At 39.8% G+C, this 15,171-nt stretch overlaps 1 protein-coding gene across 7 annotated transcripts in view; it reads left to right on the top strand.

The window, feature by feature from the left end:
* LOC121186394 (focal adhesion kinase 1-like) overlaps window positions 1–15,171 on the top strand; it is a 61,177-nt gene that overhangs the window by 30,390 nt on the left and 15,616 nt on the right. For 5 of the 7 annotated variants that reach the window (XM_041045112.1, XM_041045115.1, XM_041045111.1 and 2 more), the window contains 8 exons: window positions 1,866–1,963; window positions 2,620–2,704; window positions 2,852–2,952; window positions 3,876–3,991; window positions 4,512–4,612; window positions 4,776–4,865; window positions 4,983–5,187; window positions 12,411–12,522. In XM_041045112.1, the coding sequence (XP_040901046.1) occupies window positions 1,866–1,963; window positions 2,620–2,704; window positions 2,852–2,952; window positions 3,876–3,991; window positions 4,512–4,612; window positions 4,776–4,865; window positions 4,983–5,187; window positions 12,411–12,522 (908 nt within the window). Of the gene's footprint in view, window positions 1–1,865; window positions 1,964–2,619; window positions 2,705–2,851; window positions 2,953–3,875; window positions 3,992–4,511; window positions 4,613–4,775; window positions 4,866–4,982; window positions 5,188–9,073; window positions 9,285–12,410; window positions 12,523–13,599; window positions 14,464–15,171 lie in introns of those variants that run through there. The other 2 variants (XM_041045114.1, XM_041045113.1) reach the window with 2 other exon arrangements.

The following is a 15,171-nucleotide window of genomic DNA, read 5'->3' as shown; positions in this document are numbered from 1 at the left end:
TCTGTCTCCTATCACTAACCCATTTTCCCAGAATACTATGGACTAGATCAAGGTAAAGATTGGAACGTACCATAAGTCTGGTTGTATTGTGATGGCTCTTTGATTTGGTGGTTGTTGTGATCCTTTTTTTTTTTTTTTTTTTTGTCTTTACTTTTGCTTGCGACTGTAAAATAAAAAATTCAGAATTTATTTCTGTATCTGTACCCTGTTGATTTGACCCCCCCTCTGTTGATGTGTGATGTGCTGTCAGTTTTTGGCTAAACTGGTGGTAATTTCAGATCCCAGTCCCAGTTGTTGGACATTGATCTTGTTGTGTATGTTCAAGGGAGAAAAAAAGGTGGAACAAATTGTTTCCAGATACATTTTTCTTAAAAAACAAACAAACAAACAAACATCAATAACATAAGCAATCCACCATTGTTGAAACCCATTTACTGCTCAGGGTAACAACAACATGGCAAGAGTTCAATATTTTTATTTATTTATTTTTTAAATATCATTTGACCTGCCAAGTTGACTGAGTGCATGTTCCCATTTACAACTTTAGACTGGAGGAGGAAGTGCAGTGAGACCAAAGGGTTAGAATAGATACATATATAAATATATGCTCTAAAGGCAAACCACTAACAAACAGGGTAGTCCCACTCCATTGTTTGACTATAACACTTGACTTTTTAAATATCAGGTTACATGGGCAATATTTAGAGGCAAAGCACGCAGGCATTAATTATGGCCTGCTGTACATTTTTGTCAGTGTGTGCTGCAGCCCATCTCCGCATTTAGTCCCAGGCATCTTATTACCCGACATCATTGTCTCTAAAACTCACACATGTACTGGTCATTGTACAGCACTGATAGTCTGATCGTCATAAAGGAGAAGTGTGAGATTTGTCAAATGTAACCTGACATGTTTAGCTTCATGTATGTTAAGATTCTGATTACATGGACAAAGTCAGGTCAACAGTGTCATGCCTTTTTTGGCAGAGCAAACCACCAGCCTCTCAACAGCCAACATTTCACAGACCTTCCTCTTTTCTTAAATCTAAATATAAAAATAGTGCAATTTTTCATTGCACATTCACTTGCCAGAGTTACAGATGGAAATCGACTTGACTATAGTTGCGGATAGAAAGTTCTTTTAGATCAAACAAATGTGAAACTGGTCCTATATCAGCTTATGAGCTTTGAATCCCCACCAGTTATGTTTCACTACTATACAACCAACCTGACTTTATCCTTATTACATTTGAATTAACATAGAAATTCAAGTTCATATATACATTGAGTGTTACTGGCTGTTGTTTGTCTGTGTTACATGGCATGTCTGGCTGAGGTTTGCTGATGCTGTTGTTGCATGCTGTTGACATTGAGCTATGCCGATTGCTATGAAGCCAAGCTTGTCAGAGTAGGATGGTGGATTAGCTTTATTAATCCAGAAATTCAAGATATTTTTTAAAAATTATTTTTTCAGTTTCATATAAGCCAGAGAAAAGATGGCATCACAAAACGTTACAAACATAAAATTAATCAATTTGTTCTGCACTGTGTGGTTGGGTCTAAAATGGTTCCATCTCTTTTTAAACAGTAACCATGTCACAATCGTAAAAATTTGTTAAAAGAATTGTTCTTAAATTTGATCATTTACAGAATCAATTGCAATCAAAAAGTTTTTTTGCAATTGATGTCAGATTTAAACAAACCCTGCACACTGTGAAGCCCTCTAACAAGCTTGGCAAATGCAACTCCCGACTGAAAAGTGTATGTGTGGGCGTTGATGTGCGTGTTTTATCTGAAAGTCTGCTGTTTGTCCTCATTTGTGTGTCTGCATTCGTGTGCATTCATGTCCGTGTTTGATGTGTATCTAGCACGGGACTATGAGATTCAGCGGGATCGTATTGAGTTGGGACGCTGCATAGGTGAGGGTCAGTTTGGAGATGTCCACCAGGGAGTCTACATCAGCCCGGTACGCAGTCTCTCGTTCTCTTTCTCACACTCACTCACTGTAAAACAATTTTTCTTACGTTTTGCATGTAAACCAACACTGGCTTTCTTTTGTTACATGAATTGAGTGTATCGCAGGGCCCCATATTATATGTGACTCAGTGTGCATCAGGGACACTGCACACTTTCATTTTTACAGGAGACAACATGAACGTCAGGAGATTGTTGATGTGTCTCACACTATACTGGAACGAAAATGTGTAGCAGTAAATTAGCTTTAAATATTTGTAGCTGTTTAGATTTAAATTATCGTATTAATATAGCTTACTATAGATGGCCCTTAACCTGTAAAGGGTTGACCCAGGGGGGAGCAAAAATGCTAATCCATGCAAATTTTGTAGTATTATAGAAATCACGCACATGACAAACAGTCCTGCAGGTACAAAGATTTTTTGCCTTTATTTTTAAAGGCAAGAAATCTGCTTTGTCTTTATTCTCTCTCGCACTCTCTCTGCAAAGTCACTTTCAATAAATTAATTTGACGTTTACTTTAAATCTTTAAATTTTGAGTTTCTTTCTTTCCAATAAGCCATGAGGAGACAGTGAATATGCTGAATGTTGATGCTTCTGTCGTAATGCTGATTACGCTGTTTCGCTTAGTGTATCTATTTCTTGCAGGAGAACCCGGCTCTGTCTGTGGCAGTGAAGACGTGTAAGAACTCAACGTCAGACAGCGTCAGGGAAAAGTTTCTCCAAGAAGCGTGTAAGTTCCCCGTGTGGCTGCATTTGTCACGTTAGCTGACAATAGTCACTCATTCTCAGCAGAGTTTAGAAGAATAGCTCTTTGCATAAAGAAAAACCTGCAAGCTGTTTATGAACTGACCTTCGCTCCTCTCTTCTTTCCCTCCAGTAACCATGCGTCAGTTTGACCATCCTCACATTGTGAAGCTGATGGGAGTTATCACAGAAAATCCAGTCTGGATCATCATGGAGCTCTGCACACTGGGAGAGGTAGGAGACTGATATGGGTTTGTTTAAGCATTTATAGTATCTGGTAGTTTATGTGGGTGTATACTGATTATATAGTGTATACATAGAACCTACGGCTAATTTATTCAATAATTATTAAATACAAAAATAGAATTTATGAGACAAAAACTGGATTTTTAAAAATGTCAGGATGCAAACTGAATTATTAAAATATCATTGGCACTAGTTCATAATCAATAGCTCATTTTTGTTTTCCAGCCAATTTTTCATTTCACTTTATATTAGTGCACATTAGTGAACAGAGCTGCAGACGATGACCTGAAACATACAGCTAGAGTGCCTTCGAGACAAGTCTCTGACTGTCCTTGAGCGGCCCAGTCAAAGCCCAGACTTAAACCCCTTAGAACATCTGTGTAGAGACGTGAAGACGCTTCCCATCCGACCTGAAGGAGTTTGAGAAAATCTGCCAGGAAGAATGAGATAAACTGCCCAAGAAAATTTGAAGCTGTAATTGCTGCCAAAGTGGCTTCTATGAAGTACTGAACTGATGGTCAAAAATGGCAGTTGTATCCATTTACAGTTAAATCTACAACACAGTAAAGTGTGAAAAAAAGTGAAGTGGTCTGAATATTAGTAGGCAGCAGTACAGTGGATTTCTCTTCAGTCATGGTACAGCTGGTTTTATAGAACTGATTATGTGGCTATGGTTATTTTTCACACAGTGTTCCTCTCTCTCTTACCACTCTTTGTCTCATTACATCTCTCTTTATTTCTTCCGTTCCTGCTTTCTCTCTCGCTGTCTCTTTGTGTCTTTTTAATGGCTGTTTCCCTCCTGGTCTAACATCCCTCTAACTGTGTATATGTGTGTTCTCTCTCTCTCTCTCTCTCTCTCTCTCTCTCTCTCTCTCTCTCTCTCTCTCTCTCTCTCTCTCTGTTTTCTATAGTTACGGTCATTTCTCCAGGTGAGGAAATACAGTCTAGACCTGGCCACTCTCATCCTGTACTCCTACCAGCTCAGCACGGCATTGGCCTACCTGGAGAGCAAACGCTTTGTGCACAGGTACGCCGGAGGGCATCCTGAAACCATAGTACACTAGAATATTTAGAAATTATAAAATTAATTCTCCATTCACAAATATTAGCACAAGTATTTTTTTTGTTTATGTGTATGTTGCTAAGTGGCCCGAGCACTATAACCTTACATAGATCTTTCACAAAATCTTTTTATCAAATAGTTATTGTTTCCAAACAGTCATTTATAATGATGTAGAGCAGTTGGAGGTGAAATTATATTATTTTTAAATAACTAGAGGCAGGTGTTGCCACCTACTGGAAGGAGCTTTAAAATTATTATGTATGTCCTGCTAAAAAAATGAGAGACATGACGATGCCTGTAAGTCTCACAAACATGCTAATTGATCTGGAAGGCTGAATTAGGGACACTAACCATCTTATCATGCTGTTTTTCCGGTAGAGAGATAAATTATTATCTCATGTGGCAAATGTGCAGTCACGTAGACTGAAAGAATAAACGTCAAAGTCTCTGCAACTTCCTCTAACTTTGGTTTTGTCGTCTTTAGGGACATTGCAGCGAGGAACGTGCTAGTGTCTACAGTCGACTGTGTGAAACTGGGGGACTTTGGTCTGTCGCGATACATGGAAGATAGCTCTTATTACAAAGGTAACAATAAGATACCCATACACAGGCTACCCTGCTGTCAAACTCTGCCGCCTCCTTCTAACTCCTTCTGTTACATATGAAAGAAAGAATCAATATTATTCATAGGGCTCATAAGACTTGAACTGATCAGTGTGACATAGTTCTCCTGATCCCTGTTTTTCAGCATCCAAAGGTAAATTGCCTATTAAATGGATGGCTCCAGAATCCATTAACTTCAGACGATTCACCACAGCCAGTGATGTCTGGATGTTTGGTGAGTTAAAGTCCGTTTCTGTTTTACCGCTCACTGTCTTGTTTTTGCAGCATGTAAGAGCCAATAGGTGGCTGTCTCACGGTGACAGGTGTTATATGTTTCTCCGTCTTTCTGTAGGCGTCTGTATGTGGGAGATTCTAATGTACGGCATCAAGCCCTTCCAGGGTGTGAAGAACAACGACGTCATTGGCAGGATAGAGAACGGCGAGCGGCTGGCGATGCCCCCTCAGTGCCCTCCTACTCTCTACAGCTTGATGACAAAGTGTTGGTCCTACGATCCCAGCAAGAGGCCGCGTTTCAATGAACTCAAAACACAATTGAGGTACTAAAACACGTGGTTTGAGAGTGTGTGTGAGTCTGTTTGTCTTGTCTTTTGAATGTTTGAATGAATCTTGGTACAGAGATGGGTTTAATTATCTTTTTTATACATGCTTTACCTCAGTTAAAGAAGTAAAGAAATTTATGCTTTCAGAGTCAAGATCTCTTGACGTTGTTGTAGCCATTGGCACCAACCATTTTTTATTCTTCATAGTCAGCTACGGGTGTAGTCAATAATTAGAAGAAAAGATCCAGTGAAAAGATCCGTTTATTACATTAGGTTAATTACATTTTCTTATAATCTGAAAATTGAAAAATTAATGTCTTTACCATGACAGCTTACCGGTAAATCACCTCTCTCCCTTCTACAGAACATGATACTAGTTTCAGTAAATGCAGTGTGTAGTTAGACCTGTCAGATTTATATTTTCTGTCTGTCTGTCTTTTATAGGTGTAGATGTGAGATTTTGATTTACTCCCAGTTTGAATCCCACTGTTTGTTTTTCTCTGTCATTTTCTGATTAGTAGTTTAGATAAAGGAATATACCATAGTAAATGATGTTTCCTAGAGGAACAGCTTTCTTACACGTTCCTAACAGCAGGTGTCACTGTCTGTCTGCATCAAAGTGACATGAGGCTGTGTCTTTGGCTGCTTGTTTAACATCAGACCTGAACGAACCATTGACGATGGTTGGACAGTTGTAGAAATATAGACAGATAAGCAAAGGGACTGTGATGTTTTAGGGTTTTTTTCCCAGCTGTGAGGTCACTTTTACATGTCTTCTTATTTATCAGAGCAGGAGGGTGCTTCGTTTCTGCTCAGGTTTAATCCAGTTTCATACACTACATGAATAATAGTTTGTAATAGTTTGGTGAGAGTTTAGATGCCATAGACGTTGCATTAATGTCACTCCAAAACAATTCTGTGGATAACAACATATATGCATATTCTAATGTTGATCAAATGATAGCAGTTACTGTCTGTGAAGTGTTCATTTTTGCACGTACCTTCTCTTCAGCGGTGTCATATAGTGCAGTCTATAACTCATTGGACAGTAACATCTTTTTCATTGTTTTGGCTCTCCTCCAGCCCACTGAGGCTCAAAGGGAACAATGACTAAGAGGTAAAGTTGCCTGCTTTCAGCCCCAAGAGTTCTTAGTGATGTTCACTTCCATATTGGGTTATCAATGTAGGACTCCTAGCACTTTTTCGTCTTGGGAAGTGCAGTGTGTAATATAAAGTATGGAGCCCAAACAAAACTGATCAAATACTTAGCAGACTGCACTTTTACCTCCTGTTTGGGCTGCTGACATTACGGTCGACATAGTAACAGCGACGTGATGTTGACAGAGATAGATTAAATGAGACATCTTGGTCACGCCTCGCTTCCTTGTTAAATGATACATCATTGCCTTGTGACTGTCTTTGTCTGGAGGCAGATTTGCAGAGACCTTATCTATCAAGAGACAATATTCCGGGCATGTTGTGATCAGATAAGGCAGAACTAGACAATACTGTCAGTAATTTAAAAAAAAACTTTCTGACTGAGCCTCAGAGTAATGCGTCACTGTGACATTTCCCTTTAAACAGGAAGGGGCAAACCTATTCATTAGTCATGTCATGTTGTACTGCTAATTGGGCAAGACAGTTGACAGGCAGCTCGAACAAATACTAAACAAAATCTTTGAAGCTTAATCCCAAGAACAGCAGGGCATGGTGTCAGTCATCATCAGGTTGGAGGAGAGGAAAAGAAAGAGATTGCCCCCATTAACCTGGCATGTTTTATTATTTATGCCTGTCAGTGTAGGGTTACTATCTGCGATTGTAATTAGCGCTAATCATCGGATGCCAGCAGCCAAAGTGGTGCCACTAGCATGCAAGCTGTTAAAGATATGTTCATTCATACTTGATAAGACATTTTGCTCTGCTTTGTGCTATGGAATCAGGATTCCTGCTCAGATAGGGATATAGCAATATAGTATAAGCTTAAAGACCATCCTTCTGAGAATGAGCAAAACTAAAGTGGGTAAAGTGATATTTTAAATATCTTGAGAGACAGCATTGAGCAAGTTAATACTAGTTTTATTTCCCTTTTCATTTCTTCTTTTTTTGTATACAGTAAGGGTAAGTAGTAGTAGAGCTTTTCCCGGGCAGCATGACACATCTCTCAGACATGAACAGACCTGTGGTTTTTTGGAAGTGATGTTTCAGCATCGCCTCCGATAGCAAGATGGATCATAATAAGAGGAGTGGTGGTGGTGATGGTGGTGGTAATGAAAGATCTGGAGTATGAGTTTTAGATGGCAGCTGTAAGAGCACAGCTAGCAGAGTGCAACCTGTGGAAACAGCTGATTACACTTAATCGTGACATAGGTTTTACATGAACTGCACATTAGGTAGAGTCTGGGATCTGCACCTCAGTACATCAGCCAATGCTGGATGTACTGAATTTACTTGCTTTTTTATTTGTACAGTGGTCTTTTCTCATTTGTACCCAAGGACGGATTGTCCTAGATCAGTTTTAACAAATAGCCCCTTGGCTGAATTCTCGAGAACAAGGATGTTTTTAAAGCACTGATCAAAACTGAATCACTTCCTCTTCACATACTTCATGTGAACCAGTGCATTTGCCTCAAAGGATTAGCATATTTACTAACTCGTAGGATATTTTCATGCAGTGCTGCATATGCTTATCCTTGAAAACTGAATTAACCAGGAGAAAACTAGACATGATGTATGCAATGTTTCATTTTTTAACATTTTACCTCACTTTGTTATTGCTGATGCTTGAAACACACTTTTCTGCTCACAAACTCATATAAACAAGTAGAACAGCGCGACTTTGAGAAGCACAGCAAGATGCCATCATTGTTTCCTTCAGCATGCACATTCTCCCTCTCTTTGTCTCTTTCTCTCTTGTACTCACACACACACACACACACAGAAACAGGAAAATAAGAGTGCATATTCGACTCCTGTGGTTTTATGAGTTTGCTTAAAACCAGCATGACTCACACCTTAAATTCCACCATGATTCCTCTTCCAATTTTCTCAATGTCAGCTTTCCTCTCTCGTCCCTCGAATTCTGCTTCTCTTACAAGCTTTTCAAACTCTACCTTTTCTGCTCTCTCTTTTTTTTTTTAATCCTCTCCTCATGAACTCGTTCACCTTTTCATTGTGTCCTCCTGATCTCGCTTTCTTATTTTGTTTCCAAATGAGTTACAGGCCTCCACATCATGGAGGTCCGCTCATTTGACACATGTACTGTATATTTGTGGTTGTATGTTTTAATGGGCTGAAAACCCAGTGTGGAAAAGTACATGTGAACTGCGTTTAGGTGCTAAGCTGACAAAATTAAGAACATGTATTCTAATTGACTGTGATACCTTGGCATGAAGAAATAGTGGGGGACCCTTAATGTGCTTCATCCAGTGTCTTGGAAACCAAGTCAATATTGACCATGTTCACTGTGGTCACTGGCTATTAATAGGAGAAACTCATGCCATATAAGGTTATGCAGTTCGGTTTACTTTTGGTCTGGCCAGCTTTTATATCATAATATCAATTATAGGTCTCTGCTGCCAAATATGCAACTCTCAGCTACTACTACAGTTTTCCTAGACGGCAGACCAACATGAGTGTGTATGTGTGTTTACACAGTGGGCAGCTGCCAGGAGCTACAGCTTTCCAACAGAGAGAGAGAGAGAGAGAGAAAGAGAGAGAGAAAACAGACAGAGAGAATGAAAGAAGGAAGCAAAAAGGCAAGCACAGCCAGTATAGCTCTGTACCCCATGGTCCAAGCTAGCAGAACGAGGCTCCTAATTCTCAGATCTTATAATCCTGATAGTGAAGTCTATGTTTGGTGATGTACTGTAGCTAGTGAAGTCGAGTGGGGTTTTGTTCGGCAGAGCGTATTTGTGTCATCCTGCCAGGAGAAATAGGCTTTATCTGTTTATTGCCGCTGGAATCCTTTTGCAGTTATTCGTGTTGACCTTCAGTAGCGCATCAGTGCTGAGTGCTTCTGGCCTGTCATCATTTTAGTGGCTGGGATATTCTTGACTGGAAACACTCTGGTTCTTTCAGATAGGCCTTTTCTAAAGGTAACGTATGGTCTCTTATGTCTCATAAGGCATTTTTTAAATTAATTTATTTTTTTAAATGTTGTGGCATCAGCCTGTGATAGAGTGCTGCATTCAGTGGATGCTACACTACCTGTGGGTTCAATCCAAAGCTGCTTTTGAGTAGCCATTTTGTATGGCTCTTAAATATAATTCATAGTTGTTGTTTGCCTGTCCACTGCTGGTTCTCATGAAGAAATGTCTCTTTGCAATGAAATGTCTCTCTTTGAAGTCGCTCTTAAAATAGTATTCACATACCCTGTGTGTACATTGAACTCTGTAATAGTTCCTCCTGTCCTTGGTGGTTGCAAAGAGATTCTTTCATAAAAAAAAGCTATTTCAGTGTCACTGATTTTCACGGATTAATGTCTTGCTCAAGAGCACTTCAGCTGCAGGGATGCTTGCTATCATTAGTTTGAGCCTGGTTTTAAATGCCCTGCTTACTTTTGATTTATAGAACTGGAAACATAAAATGTGAAATCAGTATTTCAAATATATATCACTTATTTTGTTTCTGACATGTATAAAATTATTCATCATTAAATTTGCATCAGCTAATGAATTATTAAAATGTCATGTCCCATTTTTTTGAACGGCAAGAAGAGATTTTTTTTTGGTGTCCTCCATTGTGGAATCAGGGAACAGACAACAGAATATCTGATCGGATAATCACTGGTCAGTGGTCACCAGTAGCAGTTATACTGGGCAACTAACAGGTGAGAACTATGTGAGAGTGAAGCAGGGCGTTACTGAGAAGTCCAAGATTGTGCAGCCAGCCCAGCCTGAGTAAATAAACTCAACAGGCCTTGTTATTCCAGGTGGTGGCACGGTGTAGGTGGGGGGGAGGAGACAGTCAGGGTTGATGTTGCCAGGTGCTGATGTTATTACCATCACACATATACACAAATGATGTCATTTACTGTTAAACTATGAGGCAAGGCTTTCAGACTCATTGATAACCGGATACGCTTAGATCAGTTTGTAATTGCTTGGCTTGTTAAATAGAAATTAAGTAACAAGAGCAGGGACACACAGTTACACAGCAGAAAGGCTGTTAAAAGTGAAAAATATGTCTCTAACCTACAAAGTAAAGCTTCAAATTGATACTATAATTATTATGACTGAATTATTCTTTTTTTTTTAATCATCACTGTTGACTGAGTAAAGTAAAAAAAAATAATGGATTTGATCTGTTTTTAGCGTACAGTGTTCATCCAGGCAATTTATACTGGCATGCACATAAAATAGAAACTACCAATAGCTGCCAGTGATTTGTATAAAGAGCAATTCACACATATAATACAAATTAAGAAACGCTCAGAATTATATAAAAAATATAAAAACTAAACAAAAATGGCCAAATTCATTAAGAAAATAAAAAATGAAGTCAAATGGGCATCTGTTAACAATGGATACAAAAATGAAAACTTAACAAACAAGTGAAATTAATACATTTTAATTATTAATAATCAAATTCTTGATCATCTGTTCATAGCATTTGATGTTTAAGCCAGTGTTCAGTATCATGGATCTGTTTTTAGAGGTGATTTTAGTGGAATAATGTTATTTCCACATACCGATATTTTCCAGTACCGATATTGTGAAAACGTGTCAGAATGTGTGTTGTGATGGATAAGAAGGACTAAACCTGACAGGAGACTGACTTGGACAGGTGCAAGGACACACACACACACACACATACACAAACACGGCAGGAGACAACAGAACAGGAGGGTAATGATGTTACTAGAAATAGCTCTTACGCTTGTTGAGGACAGGGGAGCAGAAAGACTGTGTGACTGTGTGGAGATAATATGTGTATGTGTTGGATTGTTGCACCATTCGGTTTTCTGTTCTGTGGAACCGTCAGCTCTTCAGCAGTAGCTCCTTCCTCTGGGAATCTGGGTTTGGTTTAGCAGCAGTTTTCCCAGGGAACAGGTCAGCGTGAGTAATTTTAGGGGGTAAATTCAGAGTGGTATCTTTGGCTGCATTAGTAAATGCTTGGTTTGGGGCGTGGGACGTTGTTTAGTTTCCAAGTGACTCAGTTTGTGAATATGCTAATTTCTTAAGCAATATTACCCAAAGATTTACTGCTTTAGTTGCTGTAACAGTTTTTCCACAGATCTGTGAATATACAGTGAGGGGTAAAAGTTAAAACATTTACAAATCCAGTCTTTCTAAGATGTAAATATTGAGTAAATGTTTCAACGTAACCGCTGACCATCCCAGCACTACTGCAAAGCAGACAGAGAGATTCAGAGTTTTATTCTTCAAGCATCTGGAGCCAAAACTGTTGATTTAACTGTTGACTTGTTTTTATGACCGTTGCTGGCAGTATTGGCACACTGAACATTGCTGGGAGTTATATGAGTGTTCAGAGATGAACTGAACTGTGGTAGTAAGAGACTGAGCAATAAGACATTTCATAACAAAATGGAATTTGTTTTTCCTTTGACTGTAGTAGTTTGTGTTTTGACCCTCTGTACTAACAGTTCGAGGAGTTCTCTGTAGGCATGAGTTTGTGTGGAAGTGAGACTTTGCCACGTAGAACAATGTGTGTGTGTTTACAGGGGTGTAAGTGAGTTTTTGTCTTTACAGAGGAAAAACACTAAAGCAGACAGTTTTGGGTTTGTTTGTTTTTTAAAGATGGGTTTTGTGGAAATGATAGGCAACATGGAAGTGGCATTATGCTGTCTTACAATATGTTATAAATGAGGTAGTCTCCTCTGACTTTCTTCACATTTATAAATGGACATTAGCTGCACTGTAGGACATTTCACACCTGTTCTAATGTCAGGGTAGGGTGGACATCATTCTCATTCAGATGGTTCATTTCAGTCCTGTATTCACTTTATGCCTGGCCTAAAAACACGCCATCAAATTCTGTACCATAGCACTGTATAATAATAACAACAAACTGTTTTATTCCATGTGTTCATTTTTGCATTTGTAGTAGAGGTTGTGACAGAGATAACTCCTGTTTATAACCTATAGGCTTTGTTTTTGTCTCTTTCCAGTGCTGGATTAAAAAAGATGACAGTTCAGTAGAAACAAACATAGATATCTGTTGCATGTTTGTGTCACATCGTCTTTTTTCCTTGCTTCCAGCACTATATTAGAGGAGGAGAAGATTCAGCAGAAGGAGAGGAACAGGATGGAGATGAGGAGACAGGTCACTGTTTCGTGGGACTCAGGAGGGTCTGATGAAGCACCACCAAAGGTAAGACATACTTCACATGTTTGTGTCTCCATTTGTCTACTGTCTGCTGTGTTTGTGCTCTTTGTGGTGAGACACCCTGGTCATTGCAAGTCCAGTTCACTGCTTAGTTAAGGATCACAGCCTCCCTGATTTGGTTAAAGATATATTTTCTGTTCTCTACTTTGCTGCATTACACAAGTGGCCACCATTTAATATCAAGGCATTAAAATGATTCTGCTGAATCCTGGTGACCTGTTCAGTTCAATTACTGCTGAAGTCAGTTGTCAAGTGGGGTTTTCTCACTATGACAAGAAGACAAATCTGAACACATCTAAAAGCCTTTGAGACCTTGGGTCCAGGCTTTTATGTCAGTGTAGCTAGGTTTCATATCATAGGAAAAAAATGCCCTCGCACAAAAAGACGAGGCTCAAACTTATTTTGCAACTTCTTTTGCACATGCTGTGGAAAATGATCACAAACAAGGTGTTTTGAACTAACTCCATTCGAATGTCTCAACAATGTGAATATCCTGAATAATTACCCTTTAGAAATATGACATTGCCTATTAAATTGTTCTTTTTGTAAGACAGTAAACTCCACCCCCTGCTCCACTAGCAGCATCCCATAGCTCAGAGCTTGTTGCCCCAGCTGCTGGATGCTTCACCCTCACTCACTGCCCCCATGCCCCTGCTGTTTGCATCTGTTACCTGCTTCTTTTGGTTACAACTAAAGCCATATGTCCTGCACAGTAGTTAAGAGATTTGTTTTTTTTTGTTTGTTTGTTTGTTTTTTTAGGCCTTAGTGATGCAGTTGCCCAGAACTGAACCTCATTTCCAGAATAAATGAATGTTGCATTGGTTTAATTTCATTTTACAATAAAAGTTAATGAAAATGTTCTTCAGGGAAGTAACAGCCTTTTCACTGGTGGTTCAAAAACACTTTATTCTCTTTAGAGGCTCAGTCACTGTATGGCTTTGGTTACAGTCATGCGTATTTCTGTCTGTACTCCGTCTCCCCCACCTATCTACTCCATGTCTCCTGTGATACCCTTTTTTATTTCCATTTGTCCTTCCTCTACCTTTGTGTTTCTGTTTGCAGCCCAGCCGTCGTCCCACCCTGCAGCCCACCTTCAGTCTGGATTGTCTTTCCGCTCCTTCTTCTCACCACCATTGCCATCAAAACCAGCGCTTTGCCTCCCAGCTTTCCCTTTGTCTTGGAAACCCTCATCCTTCACCCCCCTGCGCCTCCTCTCACCTACCCACTCCTCCACTCTACTCATCGTCTCTGCAGTTTCCCCATCACTTTTTCTCTTCTCCCAATCCTCAGCCTCAATCACCTCCGCTTCAAAACACAGCTTACTACGATCGCTCTTTCTCTCCACACCACCCTAGGTTAAAGCCCGAATCCAAAGCTGGCCCCAGCTTGTCCCTACAGTTTCAAACTAACCTCTGTTCTCCACCTCACACAAATCCAGGCAGCTTGTCCAGTGGCAGCTGCCCCCAAAAGATAAATCCCCCTATTAACGGCCACCTGCCCTGTTCATCCCAGCCAGCGTCAGACACCTCCCACTCCCATCTCAGGCACCTCTCTCTGCTCCATTCCGAATCCAGTCCTAACCTTAACACTCTGCCCAGCAGGATGGCGAATGTTTGTCCCCTAACCCTCCAAAACATCCAGCCTAAGTCAAATTCTAATCTTAAAATCCCACTGTTGCCCAGCTTTCACCCTGGCTGCCAAACTAATCCCAGTACCTCACTCCAACCTGACTCTGACCCCCAGACCCAGCACCCTGCGGTGCAGTCATCTACGAGGCCCCAAATGGTTTCTCCTGCTCCCCTCAGTCCCTGTAATCTACCCTCCGCTAACCCTCATCCACCCAGTCGAATACCAAGCCTTTCTGTTACTACCCACATGCCATTTCCCATCCCCTGCTCTGAAAGACCCATGTTCAGACCCTTGAAGGCAGGTGGTGTGTTGCTTCACTGCACTGTAGCTGTTTTTAATAACTAAATCAAACCTGTGTGTCTGTGTCAAAGAAAGTTGCAACATTCTTGACTGTGGAGATAAATGACCCAGAAAATTACAGAGTCAAAGATTTTCAGGTCTGTGAGGCCTCTTGTACAAAAAATAATAATTTGATCTGTAGAGACTAGTGGAGGTAGATACATTTATTATACTATACTATACTATACTATAGTATTGATTGTAGTTTTGAAATGGTGACCCTCACTTAAAGAATTTAAGAATTCATAGGAACTGACACCAAAAGCTGAGTTTTGTATTTTAAAATAAAAATATTTCCACTTGAAATATTTAAATTTTGTCCTCATGTTGTCTGCATTTGTCTCATCGTGGTGTTGCCATCCAGTAACTTAATGGCTGCAGAAAGAGACATCACCAGAGATTTTAAAAGGAAGACAGTAGTTTAAAGTGGATTTGTTTTTCTTACAGCCCCTGATAACTTGGTTTGAAATCTAAATCTTTCTCTATAACATCAGGACTGAGGGTGTGTCTTGATCAGATTTGATTGACAGTGGCCTGGCAGCATAAACTTCGAACCTTAAAAAACATACTGAAAAAAGGAACATATTAGTCTAGTTTTCTTGGCTCAAAGCACAGAATGGCCAAAAACTCCACATTAAAAAAAAAATGTTGCAACATTTTTCATTT

This window comes from Toxotes jaculatrix, chromosome 8 (assembly GCF_017976425.1).
Source record: "Toxotes jaculatrix isolate fToxJac2 chromosome 8, fToxJac2.pri, whole genome shotgun sequence".
NCBI classification, from domain to species: Eukaryota; Metazoa; Chordata; class Actinopteri; family Toxotidae; genus Toxotes; species Toxotes jaculatrix.
This window is presented reverse-complemented; position numbering and strand designations above follow the sequence as displayed.